This window comes from Tachysurus vachellii, chromosome 2 (assembly GCF_030014155.1).
Source record: "Tachysurus vachellii isolate PV-2020 chromosome 2, HZAU_Pvac_v1, whole genome shotgun sequence".
Lineage (NCBI taxonomy): Eukaryota > Metazoa > Chordata > Actinopteri > Siluriformes > Bagridae > Tachysurus > Tachysurus vachellii.
This window is the reverse complement of record NC_083461.1, coordinates 509,155-534,653: the sequence shown is the minus strand read 5'-3', so window position 1 is coordinate 534,653 and position 25,499 is coordinate 509,155. Positions and strand designations below refer to the sequence as shown.

The 25,499-nt window shown below is 42.6% G+C and overlaps 2 protein-coding genes across 2 annotated transcripts in view; one reads left to right on the top strand and one right to left on the bottom strand.

The window, feature by feature from the left end:
• Positions 1-375: 375 nt before the first annotated feature.
• rpl38 (ribosomal protein L38) lies at positions 376-3,351 on the bottom strand. Its single transcript, XM_060892677.1, has 5 exons — positions 3,302-3,351; positions 3,104-3,123; positions 1,319-1,379; positions 1,098-1,220; positions 376-448 (listed from the first exon to the last, which is right to left on the bottom strand). The coding sequence occupies exons 2-5, from the start codon at positions 3,104-3,106 to the stop codon at positions 423-425; spliced, it is 213 nt and encodes a 70-aa protein (XP_060748660.1). The 5' UTR covers positions 3,107-3,123; positions 3,302-3,351; the 3' UTR covers positions 376-422.
• Positions 3,352-24,485: 21,134 nt separating this feature from the next.
• Positions 24,486-25,499, top strand: part of LOC132861242 (protein sidekick-2-like) — a 157,520-nt gene continuing 156,506 nt past the window's right edge. Inside the window, exon 1 of the mRNA XM_060892668.1 lies at positions 24,486-25,215. Coding sequence (XP_060748651.1) covers positions 25,158-25,215 — 58 coding nt within the window. The 5' untranslated portion in view covers positions 24,486-25,157. The remainder of the gene's footprint in view (positions 25,216-25,499) is intronic.

Genomic DNA, 25,499 nt, shown 5'->3' with positions numbered 1-25,499 from the left:
GTGACCTGGTGTAGACCTGCACTACATCCTCAAACATCTAAAGATCTACATGAGATGTCTACATGCATCTCACATTTGTTCTTTCATCATGTAACAAGGATGTAGACATTACCGGCCATGACATTACCGGCCATGACATTACTGGCCATGACATTACTGGCCATGACATTACTGGCCATGACATTACTGGCCATGACATTACCGGCCATGACATTACCGGCCATGACATTACCGGCCATGACATTACCGGCCATGACATTACCGGCCATGACATTACCGGCCATGACATTACCGGCCATGACATTACCGGCCATGACATTACCACAAAACACCAATAATAAAGTTCACTCCTGTAGAAAAATGAGCCAAAAAGTGTCGAATTTACGAATTTTTATTACAACATTTTTGTACAAGTAAAGCTTCTACTTCAGCTCCTTCACAGCCAGACCTGAGAGAGAGAGAGAAAGAGAGAGAGAGAGAGAGAATGATATTAAGACCAAGTCTTCCTCCCAGCTGCAGTTGATCCTCAGTTCATTAGAGTCAGATGTTAAGTGATTGTATGGTGATTGTGTTCAGGATTATTAACATTAAATCAGCATTACAGAAACTTCAGAGTTACGTCACAGTATAACGAGTGATTTTATCCCCAGACGTGTTTAAGTGTAAATGTCGGTGAACCGGTGGAACTGAAGCTTCTATAAAAGCAGAAATTCAGCACTTGGTTCGTCTTTTGCTCTCGCAAGCGTGTAAATGCACCGTGGGCACCGCTCAGGCTCAGGGTGTTTGGACATCTTGCACAAGTTAATTTAATACCACACACACGTCAATCACTCCACACACATCAGGTCTGGCTCATGTGCTGCTCTGAGCAGGACAGAAGATACACAGCAGTGCACAATGCTGTTAAACTGACGAGTCTGCTGTGGAATCAGTGGTATTGTTTAAATATTCATGAGTATGTGAGTGATTTCACATGAGAATGGGTGTGTGAGAGGGAGAGTATGTGTGTGAGAGGGGTTACACTGCTGGGCCCCTGAGTAAGGCCCCTAACCAATATAAATAATGCATGTTGCTGTGGATGAAGGTGAGTGTGTTACCTGGTGGCAGAGACTGTTTGAGCTTCTCAGCCTTCTCCTTGTCTGTGATGACGAGTGTGTACAGATATCTGCTGCAGCGCACCTTAAACTTCACATTGTCCTTGTTCTTCTTGATCTTAACAGCTACACACACATTGTACATCACATGGAACTTATAAAGTGATGATGAGATCAAAAGCATTATTAATGTTTTAACTAAAATGTCCTAATTAAACACTCACATTTCGCATCTTTCCTCCTGGCCGTCAGCAGGAAATCTTTAATTTCTTCAATTTTGCGTGGCTTAAAAACGAGGAAAAGAAACAGATGAATTTATTTCCCATCCTGAGGGTTATTTTACACTAGTGTGTATTTGTCTTACACCACGTCATGTTTACTGATCTGTTGTCTGTTAAAGCAGATAAACAATTTCCTCAGCAGTCCATCATCATAAGATAAAACAATCTTAGTGTAAACTTCAGTCCTGAAGATGGAGAGATCTGAGGGCCTTTTTACCCCTGGTGACTTCATGTGTTTTCTGTGATCAGATATCTATCCGATGGTAAAAAGACCAGGTCTAAATGCCCTCTATAACGTTTTAGAGACGGATATAAATCCGACAGTACAAACCCCTTCAGGAGGTGGTCTGGGACGTGTTTCAGATGAAACTGGACAGGTGTAAATGAATGTGGTTGTTCAAGCCACATACGTCAGCACTAAACTCCTCCCAAACAGAACTACGTCACTCAGGTGATCTTTCACCCAGGCGTCTCGTCGGGGCTTAAAACGCGCTGCTGCTGTCAGCGAAAACGCAGCAAACTAAACGCTGTTTTTTGTAACATAAACGTCGTAACCAGTTTAATCGTATTCTTTTTGATCGCGTTCTGAAAACCACACACACCAAAGTGTGTTCCATTACAATTACCCCGGAAATGAGGTAAAATATATTAGCATTTTGGGCGGGAGTAGAAAGATCGGATCGATATCCGATTCACAGAGACACGTTTATGTGGTCTAATGTAAATGGGACAGTTTTAACAAATCAGATAGATATCAGATCAGAGACAACACATGAAGTGACCAGGTGTAAAAAGACCCACAGCTCCAGCACCTGACTGGTACACAGAGCTCACACTGGAGACTCCTTCACCTCATCACACACACTCACTGTCCTCGTGCACATACACACTTCACACTGGAGACTCCTTCACCTCACACACACTGTCCTCGTGCACATACACACTTCACACTGGAGACTCCTTCACCTCATCACACACTCACTGTCCTCGTGCACATACACACTTCACACTGGAGACTCCTTCACCTCATCACACACTCACTGTCCTCGTGCACATACACACTTCACACTGGAGACTCCTTCACCTCATCACACACTCACTGTCCTCGTGCACATACACACTTCACACTGGAGACTCCTTCACCTCATCACACACACTCACTGTCCTCGTGCACATACACACTTCACACTGGAGACTCCTTCACCTCATCACACACACTCACTGTCCTCGTGCACATACACACTTCACACTGGAGACTCCTTCACCTCATCACACACTACACAAATCTAAACACTTTTAATCAGTGTGTAGCCAATCAGAAGGGCAATAGAAAGTTATGTAGCCAATCAGAAGGGCAATACAACATGCTGTAGCCAATCAGAAGGGCAATAGAAAGTTATGTAGCCAATCAGAAGGGCAATACAACATGCTGTAGCCAATCAGAATACAGCATTCAGACATCACTGGTTAGTCACCAAGTTAACAATGAAGTTTAATGAAGTGACCAACATAAAACAACGAAAAACAATCTAAACTTAGACGTTATAAACGGTTATAAACATCGTTATAAACAGTAAACAAACTAACATATTGCTAACTGCTAACATTCATCTTTTTGTCATAAACGAAAGATAACTTATTTAAAAACAGATGTATATATAATAAATAAATCAGTACATTTATATATAATAACAGTATAAATATATAAATAATAAACAGATCCCTCACCATTGTCTCTCCTGTGAAACCTGCGGCAGATAAACATGAAGTTAAACACGATATAAATGAACCATCACACACACAGAGCCCCTTTATGTGTAATATAAACACTAATCCTGTACACATCACCGCTCATATACACGTTATTACACTTTATAACGCAGATGTTTACAGATTATTTATTAGCGTTTCAGCGTGAATACTTACACAGCCTGTGCGCGAGGAGGCGAAAGGGGCGGGACTTCCGCTTCCGCGGTATTTATGCCATACGTACGGCGGCGCACGAGAGACAATTTAAAACGTAAACGAGAAAAACAAGCGCCGCCTCGCGGTACCCGTGAATATAACTACACTGAGCAACTGAGTCGATACCGGAAGATGATTCGATTATATAACTCACTGATTCATTCAAACGATTCATTTATCTATTTCTTTACGTTTTAATGCATGTAGATCAGTTTAACATTATAACAATCGTAATCTGGACATTATAACGATCTATAATTATATAAAATTATAAATGGACGTATATTTCAACAATGTTTTCTAGTGTTTCTCTCAGAAACAGATGACATGCAATTAAAAGGACCTTCAGTTATCAACACAAGAGATCCTGTAAATCATCTTGTCCTGTATCAAACACACGTCTCTCATCATCTTGTCCTGTATCAAACACACGTCTCTCTTCATCTTGTCCTGTATCAAACACACGTCTCTCTCATCATCTTGTCCTGTATCAAACACACGTCTCTCATCATCTTGTCCTGTATCAAACACACGTCTCTCTTCATCTTGTCCTGTATCAAACACACGTCTCTCATCATCTTGTCCTGTATCAAACACACGTCTCTCATCATCTTGTCCTGTATCAAACACACGTCTCTCTTCATCTTGTCCTGTAACAAACACACGTCTCTCTTCATCTTGTCCTGTATCAAACACACGTCTCTCATCATCTTGTCCTGTATCAAACACACGTCTCTCATCATCTTGTCCTGTAACAAACACACGTCTCTCATCATCTTGTCCTGTATCAAACACACGTCTCTCTTCATCTTGTCCTGTATCAAACACACGTCTCTCTTCATCTTGTCCTGTATCAAACACACGTCTCTCGTCATCTTGTCCTGTATCAAAAACACGTCTCTCTTCATCTTGTCCTGTAACAAACACACGTCTCTCGTCATCTTGTCATGTATCAAACACACGTCTCTCATCATCTTGTCCTGTATCAAACACACGTCTCTCATCATCTTGTCCTGTATCAAACACACGTCTCTCTTCATCTTGTCCTGTATCAAATACACGTCTCTCATCATCTTGTCCTGTATCAAATACACGTCTCTCATCATCTTGTCCTGTAACAAACACACGTCTCTCATCATCTTGTCCTGTATCAAACACATGTCTCTCTTCATCTTGTCCTGTATCAAACACACGTCTCTCTTCATCTTGTCCTGTATCAAATACACGTCTCTCATCATCTTGTCCTGTATCAAATACACGTCTCTCATCATCTTGTCCTGTAACAAACACACGTCTCTCATCATCTTGTCCTGTATCAAACACACGTCTCTCGTCATCTTGTCCTGTATCAAAAACACGTCTCTCTTCATCTTGTCCTGTAACAAACACACGTCTCTCGTCATCTTGTCATGTATCAAACACACGTCTCTCGTCATCTTGTCCTGTATCAAACACACGTCTCTCTCTTCATCTTGTCCTGTAACAAACACATGTCTCTCATCATCTTGTCCTGTATCAAACACACGTCTCTCTCATCATCTTGTCCTGTATCAAACACACGTCTCTCATCATCTTGTCCTGTATCCAACACATGTCTCTCTCATCATCTTGTCCTGCAACAAACACACGTCTCTCATCATCTTGTCCTGTATCCAACACACGTCTCTCATCATCTTGTCCTGTATCAAACACACGTCTCTCTTCATCTTGTCCTGTATCAAACACACGTCTCTCTCTTCATCTTGTCCTGTATCAAACACACGTCTCTCTTCATCTTGTCCTGTATCAAATACACGTCTCTCATCATCTTGTCCTGTATCAAATACACGTCTCTCATCATCTTGTCCTGTAACAAACACACGTCTCTCATCATCTTGTCCTGTATCAAACACACGTCTCTCGTCATCTTGTCCTGTATCAAAAACACGTCTCTCTTCATCTTGTCCTGTAACAAACACACGTCTCTCGTCATCTTGTCATGTATCAAACACACGTCTCTCGTCATCTTGTCCTGTATCAAAAACACGTCTCTCTCTTCATCTTGTCCTGTAACAAACACATGTCTCTCATCATCTTGTCCTGTATCAAACACACGTCTCTCTCATCATCTTGTCCTGTATCAAACACACGTCTCTCATCATCTTGTCCTGTATCCAACACATGTCTCTCTCATCATCTTGTCCTGCAACAAACACACGTCTCTCATCATCTTGTCCTGTATCCAACACACGTCTCTCTCATCATCTTGTCCTGTAACAAACACACGTCTCTCATCATCTTGTCCTGTATCAAACACACGTCTCTCTTCATCTTGTCCTGTATCAAACACACGTCTCTCTCTTCATCTTGTCCTGTATCAAACACACGTCTCTCATCATCTTGTCCTGTATCAAACACACGTCTATCTCTTCATCTTGTCCTGTATCAAACACACGTCTCTCTTCATCTTGTCCTGTATCAAACACACGTCTCTCTTCATCTTGTCCTGTATCAAACACACGTCTCTCTCTTCATCTTGTCCTGTATCAAACACACGTCTCTCTTCATCTTGTCCTGTAACAAACACACGTCTCTCTTCATCTTGCCCTGTATCAAACACATGTCTCTCTCTTCATCTTGTCCTGTAACAAACAGCATATCTCCTGGAAGACAGAGTTAAGTAGGTGTTAAGGAGAGAATCAGAGACTTTACAATGCACAGTTAATTTTATTAATCATGCTTGTGTATAATTACTAATTACTCATTACTGGTCATCTGTAAGAGAAATACCAGGGTCCCTGCAGCTGGAAATGGTGTTCATTATAAAAATAAAAAGATGCTTCAGGAGGAAAGCAAAATTTCTTCCTCATCTTTTATTCACTGAAGAATTCATTTCAGTTTGTGGTTCAATTCAGTGTTTAACTCCTGTGTATTTGTATAGTGCTTTAACAACCGACATCATCACAAAATGTTACAGATCTATAAAATTACACTGGGAAACTAATCCTGACTGAATAAGGATCAATTATATCTGGGAATATTTCTCTAGAAGGCACTGTGTATCTACAGTACATACTTTATCATCATATAGTGGAGTACACACACACACACACACACACACACTCATTATGTGTGTGACGTTTGGTGATGGAGCTGAGAGACGATTATCCTGGACAGAGGTTACCTCAGGAGGAACTGTTTCTCAGGTCAGATAACGAGCTGCAGAAGGAGCACAGATCTGCATTAATAAGGCTCTTCATGATGGAATGAGGCTACAGCAAGTGTCTCAAACATCACAAAGACTCTCGCAAAGTAAAATATGCGTATTTCACCTGAACCACGTCTCAGGTCTGCAGACTCGCCGTCTTCAATAACATCTGGTATTAAAACCAGGAGCTTGGTCTGATTAATGATCAGTGACAAACTAATCTGTCTCACATGATAACGATAAGGTTTTAAATAGAAATTCATCTTTAAACGTCTTTTAATTCTGACACATTAGTCCATTCTGCCTTGGGCATGTTAATACTGTCATGTCTGTGGTATAAGTCCTGACTCACAGGTTTCATATGATGTTCGGACAGTGGTGTGTGTTGAGGTGTGTGTTGAGGTGTGTGTTGATTTGTGTGTTAAGGTGTGTGTTGAGGTGTGTGTTGAGGTGTGTGTTGAGGTGTGTGTTGATTTGTGTGTTAAGGTGTGTGTTGAGGATTAAAATCGATTTAAATCTAATGTTTCACACAAACAGTTTTTTGCATGACAATCAACTCAAAATGAAATAAAATGGTTTAAAAACATGGCATATTATTACAGGTGTTTTAATAATGTATTTTTATATTTATATATTTATCAAGTCCTATATATACAAACAGTAATCTGTCATTTTTCATTAATTCATTTAAAAAGTTCTTTAGAATCACAGACAAACATTTTTATTAAATATTAATCTATATTGTTTTTGTCAGAGAAATTCGGTGACATCATCATTGTTCAGATGTCATTATTATGCTTTAAAATAATTATTACATGTATTATGATTTTATTAGAAATATAGAATTAAAGATTCTTTAGAGAACCAAAACCAGCTCTTTAGTTATTCTGTTCTTTCATTTGATCTCTTAATGTAATGCAGTTTATTGTCTAGCAGAAGTGTAAATAGTAGAAAAAAATGTGTAAAGGAACAAATGCAGATAAAAAGTCAGTATGTACAATAATAAATAAAGTTCTGGCAGGTTGTGTGTGTTTAAGTATGTGCTAAATAGGAATAGGTGCTTTTTGTATAGACAAAGTCATATATGTCTAAAAATATAATTATATATTGTGCAAATGTGTGTATTATGTACGTTGTGTGACCAACAGTATCCAAGGTAATATATAATAAACTATATAATAATAATCATTTTATTTATTAATTGACTTTAGTGACATTAGAGAATATCTTCATGGAACAACACTGACATTAAATTAGAATTCTACTTTCTAACAGTTTAATTTTTAATCAGCTGTAAATATTTATATTCGGCTCCATTCATGACCCACTGAACCTATAATATAATAAAAATAAATAAATAAAATATTTTAGTGCTGAATTTCAATTTGATTTTAGTGATCACTTTAATGTCCATTTTAAAAAACAGAACTATTTGCTAGAATAATAAATAATGAATAAAAACATTAATAAGAAACATAAGACATCATATGAAACCTGTGAGTCAGGACTTGACAGTATTAGTATTATCAGGACCACAGACATGACAGTATTAACATGCCCAAGGCAGAATGGACTAATGTGTCAGAATTAAAAGACGTTTAAAGATGAATTTCTATTTAAAACCTTATCGTTATCATGTGAGACAGATTAGTTTGTCACTGATCATTAATCAGACCAAGCTCCTGGTTTTAATACCAGATGTTATTGAAGACGGCGAGTCTGCAGACCTGAGACGTGGTTCAGGTGAAATACGCATATTTTACTTTGCGAGAGTCTTTGTGATGTTTGAGACACTTGCTGTAGCCTCATTCCATCATGAAGAGCCTTATTAATGCAGATCTGTGCTCCTTCTGCAGCTCGTTATCTGACCTGAGAAACAGTTCCTCCTGAGGTAACCTCTGTCCAGGATAATCGTCTCTCAGCTCCATCACCAAACGTCACACACATAATGAGTGTGTGTGTATGTGTGTGTGTGTGTACTCCACTATATGATGATAAAGTATGTACTGTAGATACACAGTGCCTTCTAGAGAAATATTCCCAGATATAATTGATCCTTATTCAGTCAGGATTAGTTTCCCAGTGTAATTTTATAGATCTGTAACATTTTGTGATGATGTCGGTTGTTAAAGCACTATACAAATACACAGGAGTTAAACACTGAATTGAACCACAAACTGAAATGAATTCTTCAGTGAATAATAGATGAGGAAGAAATTTTGCTTTCCTCCTGAAGCATCTTTTTTTAAAATAATGAACACCATTTCCAGCTGCAGGGACCCTGGTATTTGAAATTAATGAAGGAAAAACTAAAGGCAGAATTTGCATACAATCAATTTACCATCAATTTCATTCAATTACATAAAATGTACAAACTGCATCTTTGACAGTTAAATACTGAAAATCATAAACAAAATAAGAGCTTTATTATTCTGTGCAGATCTCAGAAGAGACTCTAATTATTTACAGTATGTCATCATTAATGCCGATTGATTTGTTTTAGTGGAGAAAGTGACAGAGAACCTGACTGGTGTCGCTGGTGTTTATTTACTATAAAATTATTTCTCCACATTTCTCAGTTCTTATTTTTTAAGCTCCTATGACAATATACACCATCATAAAGCTATAAAGAAATATATTTATATTTAAAACTACATTCTTCATTACCAAGCAATATGAAACAGTGCGTAGTGTCAAAAGTGTATAATATAAAGTCAAGCAGTGTTAACAGGAATCCTTGTTCAGTGTGAGCATGATGTAAATCATTCATTCATTCATTCATTCATTCATTCATTTTCTACCGCTTATCCGAACTACATCGGGTCACGGGGAGCTTGTGCCTATCTCAGGCATCATCGGGCATCAAGGCAGGATACACCCTGGACGGAGTGCCAACCCATCACAGGGCACACACACACACACTCTCATTCACTCACACACTCACACTACCGACAATTTTCCAGAGATGCCAATCAACCTACCATGCATGTCTTTGGACCGGGGGAGGAAACCGGAGTACCCGAAGGAAACCCCCGAGGCACGGGGAGAACATGCAAACTCCACACACACAAGGTGGAGGCGGGAATTGAACCCCCAACCCTGGAGGTGTGAGGCAAACATGCTAACCACTAAGCCACTGTGCCCCCCTAAATTTGGAGTCAATTGTTATATTTTTTAATGATCTCGCACAATAATGTTAGATGTCTATAAAATACTAGAGAGAAAATTTAAGCAATAATTACAGGGATAATTGTCTGTGTTTAAAAACAAAATTGGCTAATTTAAATAATGCCTTTGAAATGGAAATCAGTGTCGTCTCAGAGCAAAAGCTTAAATAAAGGACCTGTTATAATCATATGGGTAAATGTGCAGATGCTTTAGAAAAGGAATCCCTTAATCTCACAAAGATGCAGCTAAGCTTCAAAGAGGGAAAGAAACTCGGAGGACGAAACAGTTTCCTTCTTCTCATTGAAATGACAAGTATCTGGATCTTTCCTGATATTTCTGACAACTTGTGTGTTTGAACCTAATCTACTGAGCGACTCATTAATGATGAAGAAGAGGATGTTTAAACTGCTGTTTTTCACGTGATGTGGTCAGCTTCATCTGTGTTGCACAGCCTCATCCTCCCTGACAGAGAGAGGTAGAGGAAGTTAAAGAAAATTCACAGAAGACAAACAGGGCAGATGACACACTATAAGCCCATATTGTTGTTTTAATCAGAGTACATTTATTAAGTGATTCAATTAGACATGCCAGATTTGATATTTCTTATTGTATTAACTGTCGAGTAAATGGAGTATTTTGCACAACTTGGCATTAAATAAGTTTTATAATTGTGTGTGTAAATATATATTTATATAATATCTATGTAATATATTTATATAATGCATCAAATGCTCTTGTGTCACAAGAAAATGTGATGCCAATTTTCTTTAATATAGGTACATGAAAAGGAATCCTATTTTTTTCCGCAGGTTTTCGTGCAGGTTGCACGTGTTTGCTCAGCTGAGTATTTTAATTCAGTTTTGGATTATCTTCGAGTTTTTACTTTAACTCCTTACTTCTTACAAAGGGTGAACACACTGGCAATAGCATCTTAAAAAAATACTCGCTCGAAATACTTTTTTGATATCGCTAACTTTTTATTTGTTTCCCTGAGTGTCCGCTTCTAGCTGGTTAGCCCGCTAGCACTAGTCTGCTAGCCCAGTTACCGCTAGTTCTCTAAACCTTCTCACACCAATTATCTTTGTTGTACTTGCCCTATAACACCATGTCGCTTCTGTGTCTGCCTTTCAGTGCAGGTGAGGACACGCTGGAGTTGCACTCAGTGAAACTGGAGCTGGAGGGTCCCACGGACACTGGGTGCAGCAGCAGCGGGATATGCGAGTCAGACGCCGGTCGAGGACCTCTCCCCCTCCTCCGCGACCGGTCAAGTTAGGACTCAGCCCGGACTTTGGCCACGTGCTTTTGTTTATGTTTTGTGTCACGTGTCTGCCCCGCCCTTGTCCCTTCCTCCCCACCTCTGCACACCTGTTCCTCATGTGTTAATTGTCTTGTCTATTTAGCCATGCAAATCCTTGTCATCTTATGTCCTCTGTTGTTTAGTCTGTTTTGTGTTTTTTATTTAATAAATCCTGTTTTCTTTTACGCTATCCTGCATTTGGGTCTGTTTTATCCCAGTGTCGCTGACACTTTGAAGAGTTTCAGTCAGGTTTCAGGCCCCATCATAGCACAGAAACTGCACTTGTTAAAGTTACAATTGACTAGTAAATGATGGGGTCCCTCAAGGATCAGTCCTAGGACCTCTGCTTTTGTCGATATACATGCTTCCATTAGGGAGCATCATTAGAAGGCATGGGATTAGTTTCCACTGTTATGCTGACGATACACGGTTATATCTCTCATAAAAAGCAGATGAAATAGCTAAATTATTAGCTAAATAGCTTAATTATCATCCTAGCAAGGATCTCAAAGGAATGTTTCAGACTTCTTGTGGAACACAAGCCATGGAGAACTGAAGCTATTTAGAGAGTGAAGAGAGAAATACCCAGTGCTAGTGTAGTGTTCCTAATAAAGCGGTCAGTAAGTGAATATAGACATACTTCATGGCTGGGAAGATGAAACAGTTGCATTGCTCACTCAAGGAGTGGATTTAATGTGACACACCACTTTATCTATTTAATTATTATATCTTTTCTTTACAAAAGCTCTCACTCATGCATAGCATCTGAATGTGCTTGCCAACACACACACACACACACACACACACACACACACACACACACACACACACACACACACATAGTGTTAGATTAGAGGTAAAAGCTCAGATGGAGATGGAGGGATGAGATTAGCACTAACAGCAAGACAGCACTGATTGGTCACTTTCTCCTCATCCCTCTCTTTATTACACAAGCACTTCTCCCTCTGTTCACTCGTTCTGTCCTGATTGCAGGAGTGAGGGTTTCATCAGATGGGTTATGCTTCATACCACACACTTAGGACCTCAGACACAGGAGAAAGGAATGAGGGATGATGATGATGATGATGATGATGATGAGTAAGCAGAAGCTTCCTGTCCCTCAGCTCTTCTATTTCACATTGTTTGAGTTTCATTTTTATTTGTTTGTTATGTTAATTACAGAATAGAATAATGATGTTTAATTTCTTTCTTTCTTTCTTTCTTTCTTTCTTTCTTTCTTTCTTTCTTTCTTTCTTTCAGTAAAAATGAATATCAGAGTGTGTTAAATATAATAACATAATATATAACGGTGGCAGAGGATTATGGGAAATGTAGCAGATGAAAATTGTGTAAAGTGTCATCTGGAATGATAGAGATCATGAACAACTCTCTCTGACACACACACACACACACACACACACACACACACACACACACACACACACACACTATAGAACAATAAGTGTACACAACATCTGAGACCTTGTGCAGATTGATTTTCTGTTAGAATTACATGTCTGAGAGGCTGACCTTTGACCCCAGACTGAGTGAGACCAAAGTGTTTCAGGTTTTTCAGGTTCAAGTGTCCTGCATGCTGTAACCATGGAAACAGTCTGAATTAATGGAGATCTTACTGATGAACTTATTATTTCTCTCTCTCTCTCTCTCTCTCTCTCTCTCTCTCTCTCTCTCTCTCTCTCTCTCACACACACACACACACACACACACACACACACACACCCTTATTGCTTTTCTCTGTGAGCTCTCTGTACAAATGTCTTTCTGAGAGTTGGTACAGAGACACGTCCAGAGCTGCAGTGCTTTGTTTTATTTATTTGCACAATTGTTACTCTTTGCACTTCTGATAGACGCCAAACTGCATTTCGTTGCTGTGTACGTACCTGTACTATGTATTGACATTAAAGTTCTATGTATCTGTCTATCTGCAGCGTGAAGATGCTGAATAAAACAGTAGTAACAATAATTCTTCTCTAATTATAATATTAAACTTTACCAGAATATTTTGATATATTTGCTTTATTTTATAATTAAAAATGCATGATATAATAACTTTTACTATGTTTTGTTTTATTAGATATGCAAATCTATGCATATTTATAATTAGACAAATTATTTTGAGAAACATTTTGGAAAAAGTTATAATGCTCTTGTAAACATGTTATAATGCTGTGGGGTTTAATCAGAAAGTTCTGTTAGAGAAATGTGATTATTAGTATAAAGTTTGAGGAGATAATGAGCTGTGAGGTGAGAGTCTACGTTGTTGTTCTTCGTGCTGTCACACCTGAAACCTGGTGGTGTAATTATTCATCTCTTATATAATCACTCACTCCTGCTGCAGCATTGAGGCCAAAATGAAATTACCGGATTGTTTTTACCGGCGATGTTTATTGTGTGTTTACGGTTCTGTGCATTCAGAGCCGCAGAGAAAAGCAGCAGATAATGTGTTTGTGTCGGTAAAGTGCATTAAGGCTAAAGCAGCTTCGGTAAACTCATCCGTCTGCCTGCGCTAAGTGCATTTCAGAATCATAAGCTGAATATTGTGTGTCCCAGGAGAGATCACCAGAAACGTTCTATCTTCATTCACCAGAGCCAGATTAGCATAGTTGTGTGTTATAGGAAGAGGAGGAACAGGGACACCAGATGAAGCACACTGCAGCAGAAGGTGTGGATCTTTTTAATCCAGTGACCTGATCACTCTGGATCTTAAACCTCTTCATCTGGCTGGACTACTGGATTTGGACTGGTCTAATATTTCTCATTATGGGATTATTAAATAGCAAAAGAAGATATTTAAACCAGTTGAAGTTACATCCCTCATTACAGACTGAAAGGGTTCAGTTTTTTTGGCAGGGAAATTTTGCCATTTTCTAGAAATAAAGGATGGAAGCAAAATGATCTGCCAATAGACAGTTTTAATCTTGAAACTCTTTAGAAATTGGTTTAATAATTTTATATTTGTTTAAAAATAATTTCATGACAATTTTGCTGACATACAGAATGTGGTTTTGTTGCTGTGTGTCAGTGTTCAAATTGACCTCATCATTAACTTACATCATAATATCACTGAAAAAATGGGAAAAAGACATGAGAGTTTACTCGTGGTATTTAATCTGTACAGGAGTCTGCTGAGGAATTTGTGATGCAACTTGCGGCGTTTTTATGTTTTTAAATGATTGAATTGGCGAAATCACAAGCACATTATTATTCGTATAAAATTCTGCCGTTAAAGACACATCTGTAATGCCGTGTAGGACAGTGTAGTTTAGTGCAGTGCTGTGTAGGCAGTGTGGGGCCGTGTAGGACAGTATAGGCAGTGTGGGACAGTGTAGGACAGTATTGGACAGTGTAGTTTAGTGTTGTGCAGTGTAAGACAGTGTAGGCAGTGTGGGGCCGTGTAGGACAGTATAGGCAGTGTGGGACAGTGTAGGACAGTATAGGCAGTGTGGGACAGTGTAGGACAGTGTAGGCAGTGTGGGACAGTGTAGGACAGTGTAGGCAGTGTGGGACAGTGTAGGACAGTGAAGGCAGTGTGGGACAGTGTAGGACAGTATAGGCAGTGTGGGACAGTGTAGGACAGTATAGGCAGTGTGGGACAGTGTAGGACAGTATAGGCAGTGTGGGACAGTGTAGGACAGTGTGGGACAGTGTAGGACAGTGTAGGCAGTGTGGGACAGTGTAGGACAGTGAAGGCAGTGTAGGACAGTGTAGGACAGTATAGGCAGTGTGGGACAGTGTAGGACAGTATAGGCAGTGTGGGACAGTGTAGGACAGTGTAGGCAGTGTGGGAGAGTGTAGGACAGTGTAGGCAGTGTGGGACAGTGTAGGACAGTATAGGCAGTGTAGGCAGTGTGGGACCGTGTAGGACAGTGTAGGACAGTGTAGGACAGTGTAGGCAGTGTGGGACAGTGTAGTTTAGTGCAGTGCTGTGTAGTGCAGTATAGTGCAGTGTGGGTCAGTGTAGGACAGTATTGGACAGTGTAGTTTAGTGTTGTGCAGTATAAGACAGTGTAGGACAGTGTAGGCAGTGTGGGACAGTGTAGGACAGTGTAGGCAGTGTGGGACAGTGTAGGACACTATAGGCAGTGTGGGACAGTGTAGGCAGTGTGGGACAGTGTGGGACCATGTAGGTAGTGTGGGACAGTGTAGGCAGTGTGGGACAGTGTAGGCAGTGTGGGACAGTGTGGGACAGTGTAGGTGGTGTGGGACAGTGTAGGACAGTGTAAGCAGTGTGGGGCAGTGTGGGACAGTGTAGGACAGTATAGGCAGTGTGGGACAGTGTAGGCCGTGTAGGACAGTATAGGCAGTGTGGGACAGTATAGGCAGTGTAGGACAGTGTAGACAGTGTAGGACAGTATAGGCAGTGTAGGACAGTATAGGCAGTTTGGGACAGTGTAGGACAGTGTATCCAGTGTGGGACAGTGTAGGCAGTGTGGGACAGTGTAGGACAGTATAGGCAGTGTGGGACCGTGTAGGCAGTGTGGGACACTATAGGCAGTGTGGGACAGTGTAGGCAGTGTGGGACAGTGTGGGACCATGTAGGTAGTGTGGGACAGTGTAGGCAGTGTGGGACAGTGTGGGACAGTGTAGGCGGTGTGGGACAGTGTAGGACAGTGTAAGCAGTGTGGGACAGTGTAGGCAGTGTGGGACAGTGTAGGACAGTATAGGCAGTGTGGGACCGTATAGGCCGTGTAGGACAGTATAGGCAGTGTAGGCAGTGTAGGACAGTATAGGCAGTGTAGGACAGTGTAGGCAGTGTAGTACAGTATAGGCAGTTTGGGACAGTGTAGGACAGTGTATCCAGTGTGGGACAGTGTAGGACAGTGTAGGCAGTGTGGGACAGTGTAGGACAGTATAGGCAGTGTGGGACCGTGTAGGCAGTGTGGGACCGTGTAGGACAGTGTATCCAGTGTGGGACAGTGTAGGACAGTGTAGGCAGTGTGGGACAGTGTAGGACAGTATAGGCAGTGTGGGACAGTGTAGGACAGTATAGGCAGTGTGGGACCGTGTGGGACAGTGTAGGCAGTGTGGGACAGTATAGGACAGTGTAGGCAGTGTGGGACAGTGTAGGCAGTGTGGGACAGTGTAGGACAGTGCAGGCAGTGTAGGACAGTGTAGGCAGTGTGAGACAGTGTTGGACACTATAGGCAGTGTGGGACAGTGTAGGACAGTGTGGGGCAGTGTGGGCAGTGTGGGACAGTGTAGGACACTATAGGCAGTGTGGGACAGTGTAGGACAGTGTAGGCAGTGTGGGACAGTTTGGGACCATGTAGGCAGTGTGGGACAGTGTAGGCAGTGTGGGACAGTGTAGGACAGTGTAGGCAGTGTGGGACAGTGTGGGACCGTGTAGGCTGTGTGGGACAGTGCAGGACAGTATAGGCAGTGTGGGACAGTGAAGGACAGTATAGGCAGTTTGGGACAGTGTAGGACAGTGTATCCAGTGTGGGACAGTGTAGGGCAGTGTGGGACAGTGTAGGACAGTATAGGCAGTGTGGGACAGTGTTGGACAGTGTATCCAGTGTGGGACAGTGTAGGACAGTGTAGGCAGTTTGGGACAGTGTAGGGCAGTGTAGGACAGTATAGGTAGTTTGGGACAGTGTAGGACAGTGTATCCAGTGTGGGACAGTGTAGGCAGTGTGGGACAGTGTAGGACAGTATAGGCAGTGTGGGACAGTGTAGGCAGTGTGGGACAGTGTAGGACAGTGTAGGCAGTGTGGGACAGTGTAGGACAGTATAGGCAGTGTGGGACAGTATAGGACAATGTAGGCAGTGTGGGACTGTGTAGGACAGTGTAGGACAGTATAGGCAGTGTGGGACAGTGTAGAACAGTATAGACAGTGTGGGACTGTGTAGGACAGTGTAGGACAGTATAGGCAGTGTGGGACAGTATAGGCAGTGTGGGACTGTGTAGGACAGTAGAGGCAGTGTGGGACAGTGTAGGACAGTATAGGCAGTGTGGGACAGTGTAGGACAGTATAGGCAGTGTGGGACTGTGTAGGACAGTGTATCCAGTGTGGGACAGTGTAGGACAGTATAGGCAGTGTGGGACTGTGTATGACAGTGTAGGACAGTGTAGGCAGTGTAGGACAGTGTGGGACAGTGTAGGCAGTGTGGGACTGTGTAGGACAGTGTAGGACAGTGTAGGCAGTGTGGGACAGTATAGGCAGTGTAGGCAGTGTGGGACCGTGTAGGACAGTGTAGGACAGTGTAGGCAGTGTGGGACAGTGTAGTTTAGTGCAGTGCTGTGTAGTGCAGTATAGTGCAGTGTGGGTCAGTGTAGGACAGTATTGGACAGTGTAGTTTAGTGTTGTGCAGTATAAGACAGTGTAGGCAGTGTGGGGCAGTGTAGGACAGTGTAGGCAGTGTGGGACAGTGTAGGACACTATAGGCAATGTGGGACAGTGTAGGCAGTGTGGGACAGTGTGGGACCATGTAGGTAGTGTGGGACAGTGTAGGCAGTGTGGGACAGTGTAGGCAGTGTGGGACAGTGTGGGACAGTGTAGGTGGTGTGGGACAGTGTAGGACAGTGTAAGCAGTGTGGGGCAGTGTGGGACAGTGTAGGACAGTATAGGCAGTGTGGGACAGTATAGGCAGTGTAGGACAGTGTAGGCAGTGTGGGACAGTATAGGCAGTGTAGGACAGTGTAGGCAGTGTAGGACAGTATAGGCAGTGTAGGACAGTATAGGCAGTTTGGGACAGTGTAGGACAGTGTATCCAGTGTGGGACAGTGTAGGACAGTGTAGGCAGTGTGGGACAGTGTAGGACAGTATAGGCAGTGTGGGACCGTGTAGGACAGTGTAGGACACTATAGGCAGTGTGGGACAGTGTAGGCAGTGTGGGACAGTGTGGGACCATGTAGGTAGTGTGGGACAGTGTAGGCAGTGTGGGACAGTGTGGGACAGTGTAGGACAGTGTAGGCAGTGTGGGACAGTGTGGGACCGTGTAGGCTGTGTGGGACAGTGCAGGACAGTATAGGCAGTGTGGGACAGTGTAGGCAGTGTAGGACAGTATAGGCAGTTTGGGACAGTGTAGGACAGTGTATCCAGTGTGGGACAGTGTAGGGCAGTGTGGGACAGTGTAGGACAGTATAGGCAGTGTGGGACAGTGTTGGACAGTGTATCCAGTGTGGGACAGTGTAGGACAGTGTAGGCAGTTTGGGACAGTGTAGTGCAGTGTAGGACAGTATAGGTAGTTTGGGACAGTGTAGGACAGTGTATCCAGTGTGGGACAGTGTAGGCAGTGTGGGACAGTGTAGGACAGTATAGGCAGTGTGGGACAGTGTAGGCAGTGTGGGACAGTGTAGGCAGTGTGGGACAGTGTAGGACAGTGTAGGCAGTGTGGGACAGTGTAGGACAGTATAGGCAGTGTGGGACAGTATAGGACAATGTAGGCAGTGTGGGACTGTGTAGGACAGTGTAGGACAGTATAGGCAGTGTGGGACAGTGTAGAACAGTATAGACAGTGTGGGACTGTGTAGGACAGTGTAGGACAGTATAGGCAGTGTGGGACAGTATAGGCAGTGTGGGACTGTGTAGGACAGTAGAGGCAGTGTGGGACAGTGTAGGCAGTGTGGGACAGTGTAGGACAGTATAGGCAGTGTGGGACAGTGTAGGACAGTATAGGCAGTGTGGGACTGTGTAGGACAGTGTATCCAGTGTGGGACAGTGTAGGACAGTATAGGCAGTGTGGGACTGTGTATGACAGTGTAGGACAGTGTAGGCAGTGTAGGACAGTGTGGGACAGTGTAGGCAGTGTGGGACTGTGTAGGACAGTGTAGGACAGTGTAGGCAGTGTGGGACAGTGTAGGACAGTGTAGGCAGTGTGGGACTGTGTAGGACAGTGTAGGACAGTGTACTTTGTACTTTAACTCTCTATATTTGAATATATTGTCTTCTGGTAAGGTATGATTCTGACATTTGTGTAATGCCTAAACTCACTTTCTTCTTTAGTAGTGTGATTTGAATTTTCTTATATTCTATAGCATTGTTGATCTTATAGTGTTGGTCTTTGTTGTTCTCTCAGCTGATTAATCAGGAGTAGATTGGCTCCCTTAAGGTGTGAATTGTGAGCAGGGCTTACCCATTTAAACTGAAGGTCTTAAATTGAGTGGTTTGTAAGTATCTCTCTAACGCAATGTAAATTAGTGTCTAGTACTGTTTGATATATTCTACCATACCTTAAATCTCACTCTTGGTTGACTGCAGATATTTGCCTCAAACCCATCTCTGTAGTCACCTCTTAATGTCACAGACGCTCTCGTCTACAGAGCAGAGGTCACAATCCCAGTAACCTCATCTACCCTCCTCTGTTGTGTAAGTCTCAAAGGTGGGCTCTGATATTGCCAGTCTGCTGTAAAGAAAGCTGATTTTATCTCTGCTTTAGTTCCCATTACTCCTGTATTTTCTTGCACTAACAGAGACCTGGATATCCCCACAGAACACTGCTACACCAGCTGCTCCATCCTCTGCCTATGCTTTCTCTCACTCACCATGAGAAACAGGCAGGGTGGTGGTACAGGTGTATTGCTGTCAAAGAGATGGTGCTTTACACCTCTCCTCTTGTCTCATTTAACCATCTCCTCTTTTGAATTCCATGCCATTTCTGTTACCTCTCCAATCAACCTTGACATCATTGTTGTCTACTGCCCTCCTGGTCCCCTAGGAGACTTCTTCCAGGAAGTCTCCTAGATGTGTTGCGCAACAATCGAAGAGAGCGAAGATCATCTGAAAGAAAGTGGAAGAAATCACAACTTGATTCAGACTCTTACTGAACACTCCTGGCCAAGTTCTCCTCAGATGTGACTTCTGCCAAGACTTCCTTCTACAAGGAAAAGCTTGAAGCTTTGGCACAAAACCCTCGTAAGCTCCACAACATCATCTTGTCTCTACTCAACCCCCTGACACCACCTGCTCATCCTCCTTGAATTTAGAAGACTGCTTCTTTCTACTATGAGAAAATCTGCAGGACCTTCACTTCTGCCCCGACTGCACTAATATCTCACAGTCAGGATTCCCTACTCCTTCGTTGTCACATTTCTAAACCATAGCAACAGAAGGAATTTTACAACTCATCCTACCACCTGCCCACTGGATCAACTCCCTTCCACTATGCTCCAGACCATCTCACAATAACTTCTGCCCTTCATTACCACTATTATCAATGGATCCATAACATCTGGTCAGGTACCAACTACCTTCAAGAAAGCAAAGGTTATTCAAGAGTCAAGTTAAGAGTCAAGAAGCTTTTATTGTCAGTACAACCATATATAGCTGTTGCAGTACACAGTGAAATGAGACGTTTCTCCAGGATCAGGGTGTTACATAAAACAAAGCCAGAACTAAGGACTTAGTAAGTTAGTCAGCCACATAAAGTGCATCTGTACAACCTGGTGCAAACAGTGCAGGACAAAAGACAAAAAAGAAAGTATAGGACAAAAGACAATGCAAACAAAAAATACAAGACATTAGACAAAAGACAATACACAGAAGACATTACACAAAAACAGCACGGTCCAGTGTAAATACTGTATGTTAAATCAATGTTACATGTGCAGAAATACTCAAATGAACACATTAGTATTATAGCAGCAGTTACATGAGGTGTTGTAAAGTATTGTGCAAAACAACAATCGACTGAAATGTGAGACAGAATGTGTAAAGAGCAAAAACAGTGTGTAAAACAGCATGTAAACAGTTTGATATGATGGTGCTGTAGACATGGATGTACATTGAAAGAGTGCATATTTGGTGTGGGTCATTGCAGTCCATACAGTTGATTGTGCATGTGTGTGTATGTGTGTGTGTTGTGCTCAGTAAAGTTCAGTTCAGTTATTGAAGAGTCTGATGGCTTGTGGGAAGAAACTGTTACACAGTCTGGTCGTGAGTCCCAAGGCCTTTCTCAGCCTTCATAAGAAGTAGAGACGCTGCTGGGCTTTCTTGGTGATGGAGCTGGTGTTGAGTGACCAGGTGAAGTTCTCCACTAGATGAACATCAAGACATTTGGTGCTTTTGACGATCTCTACAGATGCTCCGTCGATGTTCAGCATAGAGTGGTCGCTCTGTGCTCTTCTGAAGTCAACAACCATCTGTTTAGTTTTATCAACATTCCGAGACAGGTTGTTGGCTCTACACCAGGTAATTAGATGTTGCACCTCCTCCCTGTATGCTGACTCGTCGTTCTTGCTGATGAGACCCACCACGGTCGTGTCATTGGTGAACTTGTTAATATGGTTCGATCTGTGCATTGCTTAGTCAGCAGAGTGAACAGCAGTGGACTGAGCACGCAGCCCTGAGGGGCTCAGTGTTCAGTGTGGTGGTGCTGGAGATGCTGTTCCTGATCCGGACTGACTGAGGTCTCCCAGTCAGGAAGTCCAGGATCCAGTTGCAGAGGGAGGTGTTCAGTCCCAGCAGGTTCAGCTTCCCAATCAGGTGCTGAGGGATGATTGTGTTAAATGCTGAACTAAAGTCTATGAACAGCATTCATACGTAAGTGTCTTTATTGTCCAGGTGGGTGAGGGCTAAATGAAGGGCCGTGGCAATGGCACCGTCTGTGGAGTGGCTTGTACGATACACGAACTGTAGGGGGTCCAGTGAGGGTGGTAACTGGGTCTTGATGTGCCTCATGACTAGCTTCTCGAAGCACTTCATAATGATGGGTGTGAATGCGACGGGATGATAGTCATTGAGGCAGGACACTGTAGACGGGGACAATGGTGGTTGTCTTGAGGCACGAAGGAACAACAGCACTGCTCAGGGAAGTGTTTAAGATGTCAGTAAAGACATCCGCTAGCTGTTCTGTGCATTTCCTGAGCACCCTGCCAGGAATGTTGTCTGGTCCATCAGCTTTCCATGGGTTAACTCTGCATAGAGTTCTGCTCACGTCGGCCATGGATAGACAGAGTACCTGGTCATCGGGGACAGGGATGGTCTTCCTTGTTGCTATATTGTTCTGCACCTCAAATAGAGCGTAGAAGTCGTTCAGCGCATCTGGAAGGGAGGCATCACTATCAAAGACATGTGAAGCTGTGTTATGGTTAGTGATCGCCTGTATGCCCTGCCACATGCACCGGGTGTCTCCACTGTCCTGGACGTGGCTGTGGATTGTCTGGGCGTGTGCACGCTTTGCCTCTCTGATGGCTTGGGACTGTTTGGCCCTTGCTGTTCTTAGGGCCGCCCTGTCACCTGTTCTGAAATCTAGGTCTCTAGTCTTCTAGGCACTTTAGCAGGCAAGGTGGGGGCGGGGTTCCGCACAACAGGGGTACGCACCGGAAATGCTTCTGTAAACAAGATCCAGCGTGTTTTCCCCTCTCCTGGCAAAGTCCACATACTGATGGAATTTAGGGAGCACTGATTTGAGATTTGCATGATTGAAATCTCCGGCAATGATAAACAGTCCGTCAGGGTGAACATTCTGTAGATCGCAAATAGTAGGAGCTATTTGTCTATTTTTGTTTGTGTAATGTTGAAATTTTGTTTATTTGTTAATGAGTTTATTTTTTGTTTTTTGTGTTAATTTTTTATGTTAATTAGTATATGTTTACTTTTCTTAGTAATCTGCTAATTTGATTGGTTTAGCTTTATAGTTTATTTGATTGGTTTGACTTTATAGCATTTCTTTTTTATTGGGTTAGGCCATGTGAACCTAGGGGATAAAATGGGTTCAGTTGTGGCAGCCCAGAATGCACCTGAATGGGCCTGTGTTTTTTTACCAGTTTTTTTTTTACCAGTTTAAAACTGATTATTTTAGTTATTTTGGAGTTCGATTAATTTTTTTGATTTGTCAAATGGTTACTACACCGACAATGAAAATTGTGGTGAATTCCCGTGGTAAATAATATAGCCTGCATCTAACAGTCACACACTCCACTAGCAATGAGCAGTAACCAGAAAAAAACACAGAGTTTTTTTCTTGCACCACTCCGTGTTGATGTAAACACACACACCACCACCGCGAGTCTTACCGCACAGACCTGCATTTGGTGCAAAACGACATGAGCCCATCTACCTGAATGGCGGCGTATGGAACTCTGTCGCTGAGCCACGTCTCATTTGTTTGTAAAAACAAATACGCAGCAATTTCTAAACTCTCGCCCTGTAGCGCATTCGAGTCGGATGTAGTCCAGTTTATTGTCCAGGGAGCAAACATTAGAAAACATTCGGTGTCCCCTCTTTGGTCCCCGGTATCAGTCGACACCGAGGAGGCCTGGTCTCTCTGGAGGCCTGGTCTCTGCAGCGAGCCGAGTTCGTGAAGCCTTTCCAACACATCATTGTGCAGGTTGGTTCTTGCACGATTTCTCGATTGTATTCATTTCTGGCCATCGTATACATAAACACTGCCATCGCTGGTGTCCATGTACTAGCAATAATAATTTTTCTCCTCAGACTGTTCTAGAAGATAGCTAACTAGTTTTATTTTAGATGTAAATGTTATTGTGGGGTCACGGTGGCTTAGTGGTTAGCACGTTCGCCTCACACCTCCAGGGTTGAGGGTTCGATTCCCGCCTCCTCCTTGTGTGTGTGTAGTTTGCATGTTCTCCCCGTGCCTCGGGGGTTTCCTCCGGGTACTCCGGTTTCCTCCCCTGGTCCAAAGACATGCATGGTAGGTTGATTGGCATCTCTGGAAAATTGTCCGTAGTGTGTGAGTGAATGAGAGTGTGTGTGTGTGCCCTGCGATGGGTTCGCACTCCGTCCAGGGTGTATCCTGCCTTGATGCCCAATGACGCACAGGCTCCCCGTGACCCGAGGTAGTTCGGATAAGCGGTAGAAGATGAATGAATGAATGTTATTGTTTGTGTGTGTTTGTGTTGTCTGCATGTGTTGCTCTACATTATCTTACTGCAGCAGAGCCTCGATTCAGCCAGAAGCTCTGAGCTGAAGTCGGACTGCACTCTGTACAGAGGTGACTGAAATCCTTTTTTTTTTAAACAGCATGTCCCCATATGGTTTTTATATAATAGGTCTAGGTCAGTATTTATATAATAGCTATAGGTCTATAATAGGTCTTGACACAAACTATAGTTATGATGAATGCTGTGGAACATCCATAAATGAGTGAGTTGCTTTTCTCCCCCAGAGCCTCGACTTTTGTTCCTCTGTTACTGACATCAGGTTTTCAGGTCATCTCTGAGGTGCTCATTAACATCTCAAGACTGAGTGGTGATTATTTGTAGGGTTTATATTCAGTCATATTTACTGCTCACAAATCAACGACTAATCTGTGTTGATCAAAAAAAAAAAAAAAACAGAAGATTTTTTTGTCCTTTAAGTGAAAACGTTGCGAGCTTCAGAAAAATGATGCGAACTTGATCTCAGAAGCGCATAATATCCTTTCTTGTCCACCACAAGATGGCGATGTGACTCAGTGTGTGTGTGTGTGTGTGTGTGTGTGTGTGTGTGTGTGTGTGTGTGTGTGTGTGTGTGTGTGTGTGTGTGTGTGTGTGTGTGTGTGACCGCTATATGAGCTCCATATTCACACCGGCGGAGCTCCAGCTCAGAGCTTCATCATCTCCGGACTTTTCCTCTCCATCTTTCCTTTCCTTCTGACTGAAACACGTGTTTAACATCTCTGTGCTTTTGTCCTGGTGGTGAATCACTGAGCGGCTGTTTAGGAAGCGGCTGAAGGAGGAAAGTTGCCTGGGATCTGTTGGAGGAATCGGAACACCGGGGCAGAAAATCTGATCTTCTCTTCTTTCTGGAAGTCTGATTGTTTTGGGGATTTCTTATTAGACTCGGATGCGTTTTAGACCGTAATAAAGTGAAGATCTCACAGTGTTCAGAAGTTCAGCTGGATGCAGGCGGTGAGACTTGGTTCTATTTCCATATGGTCAACGGGACGTAGTGACGTCACAGCAAATAAACAACAACACATCAACAGAGAATAAACAATAAAAGTGTAGCTGTACTACATACTGAACTGTACTGAACCACGTGACCGCTCGTGATGACGACGACGATGAGGATGATGAGGATGATGATGTTGATGATGAAATAATTACAGTCGATGGCTAATTCATCATAGTTCTAAAATTGTGTGATGGAGAATATTACACTGACTGACTGTGACCCACTCTTTTGGATTTAATACACACACACACACACACACACACACACACACACACAATCCAGAGGATCCAGAGACAGAAGCACAAGATGATGAGACTAAAGTGTTTGTTACTGCTTCTGCTTTTCCACTATGGAGCTTCTCAAGGTAAGACATGCTGGTCTGTGTGTGTGTGTGTGTGTGTGTGTGTGTTTCAATCACTCTCATGATGTTCAGTAGTGCTCAGATTGTCACATCTGTTAGATTCTGATTGATCTGAAAACAGCATCTGTTTTATTGCAATGTGTCACATTTATTTTCTGGGTTTTTATTAATGTGTGTATCCTGAGGAAGACCTCTGTACACATATTGTTTTTTGTTTTTATTTTACATAGTTTGTCAATCCCACATCCCTACAGCACCCCCTGGTGGCCACAATACAAACGCTAGCA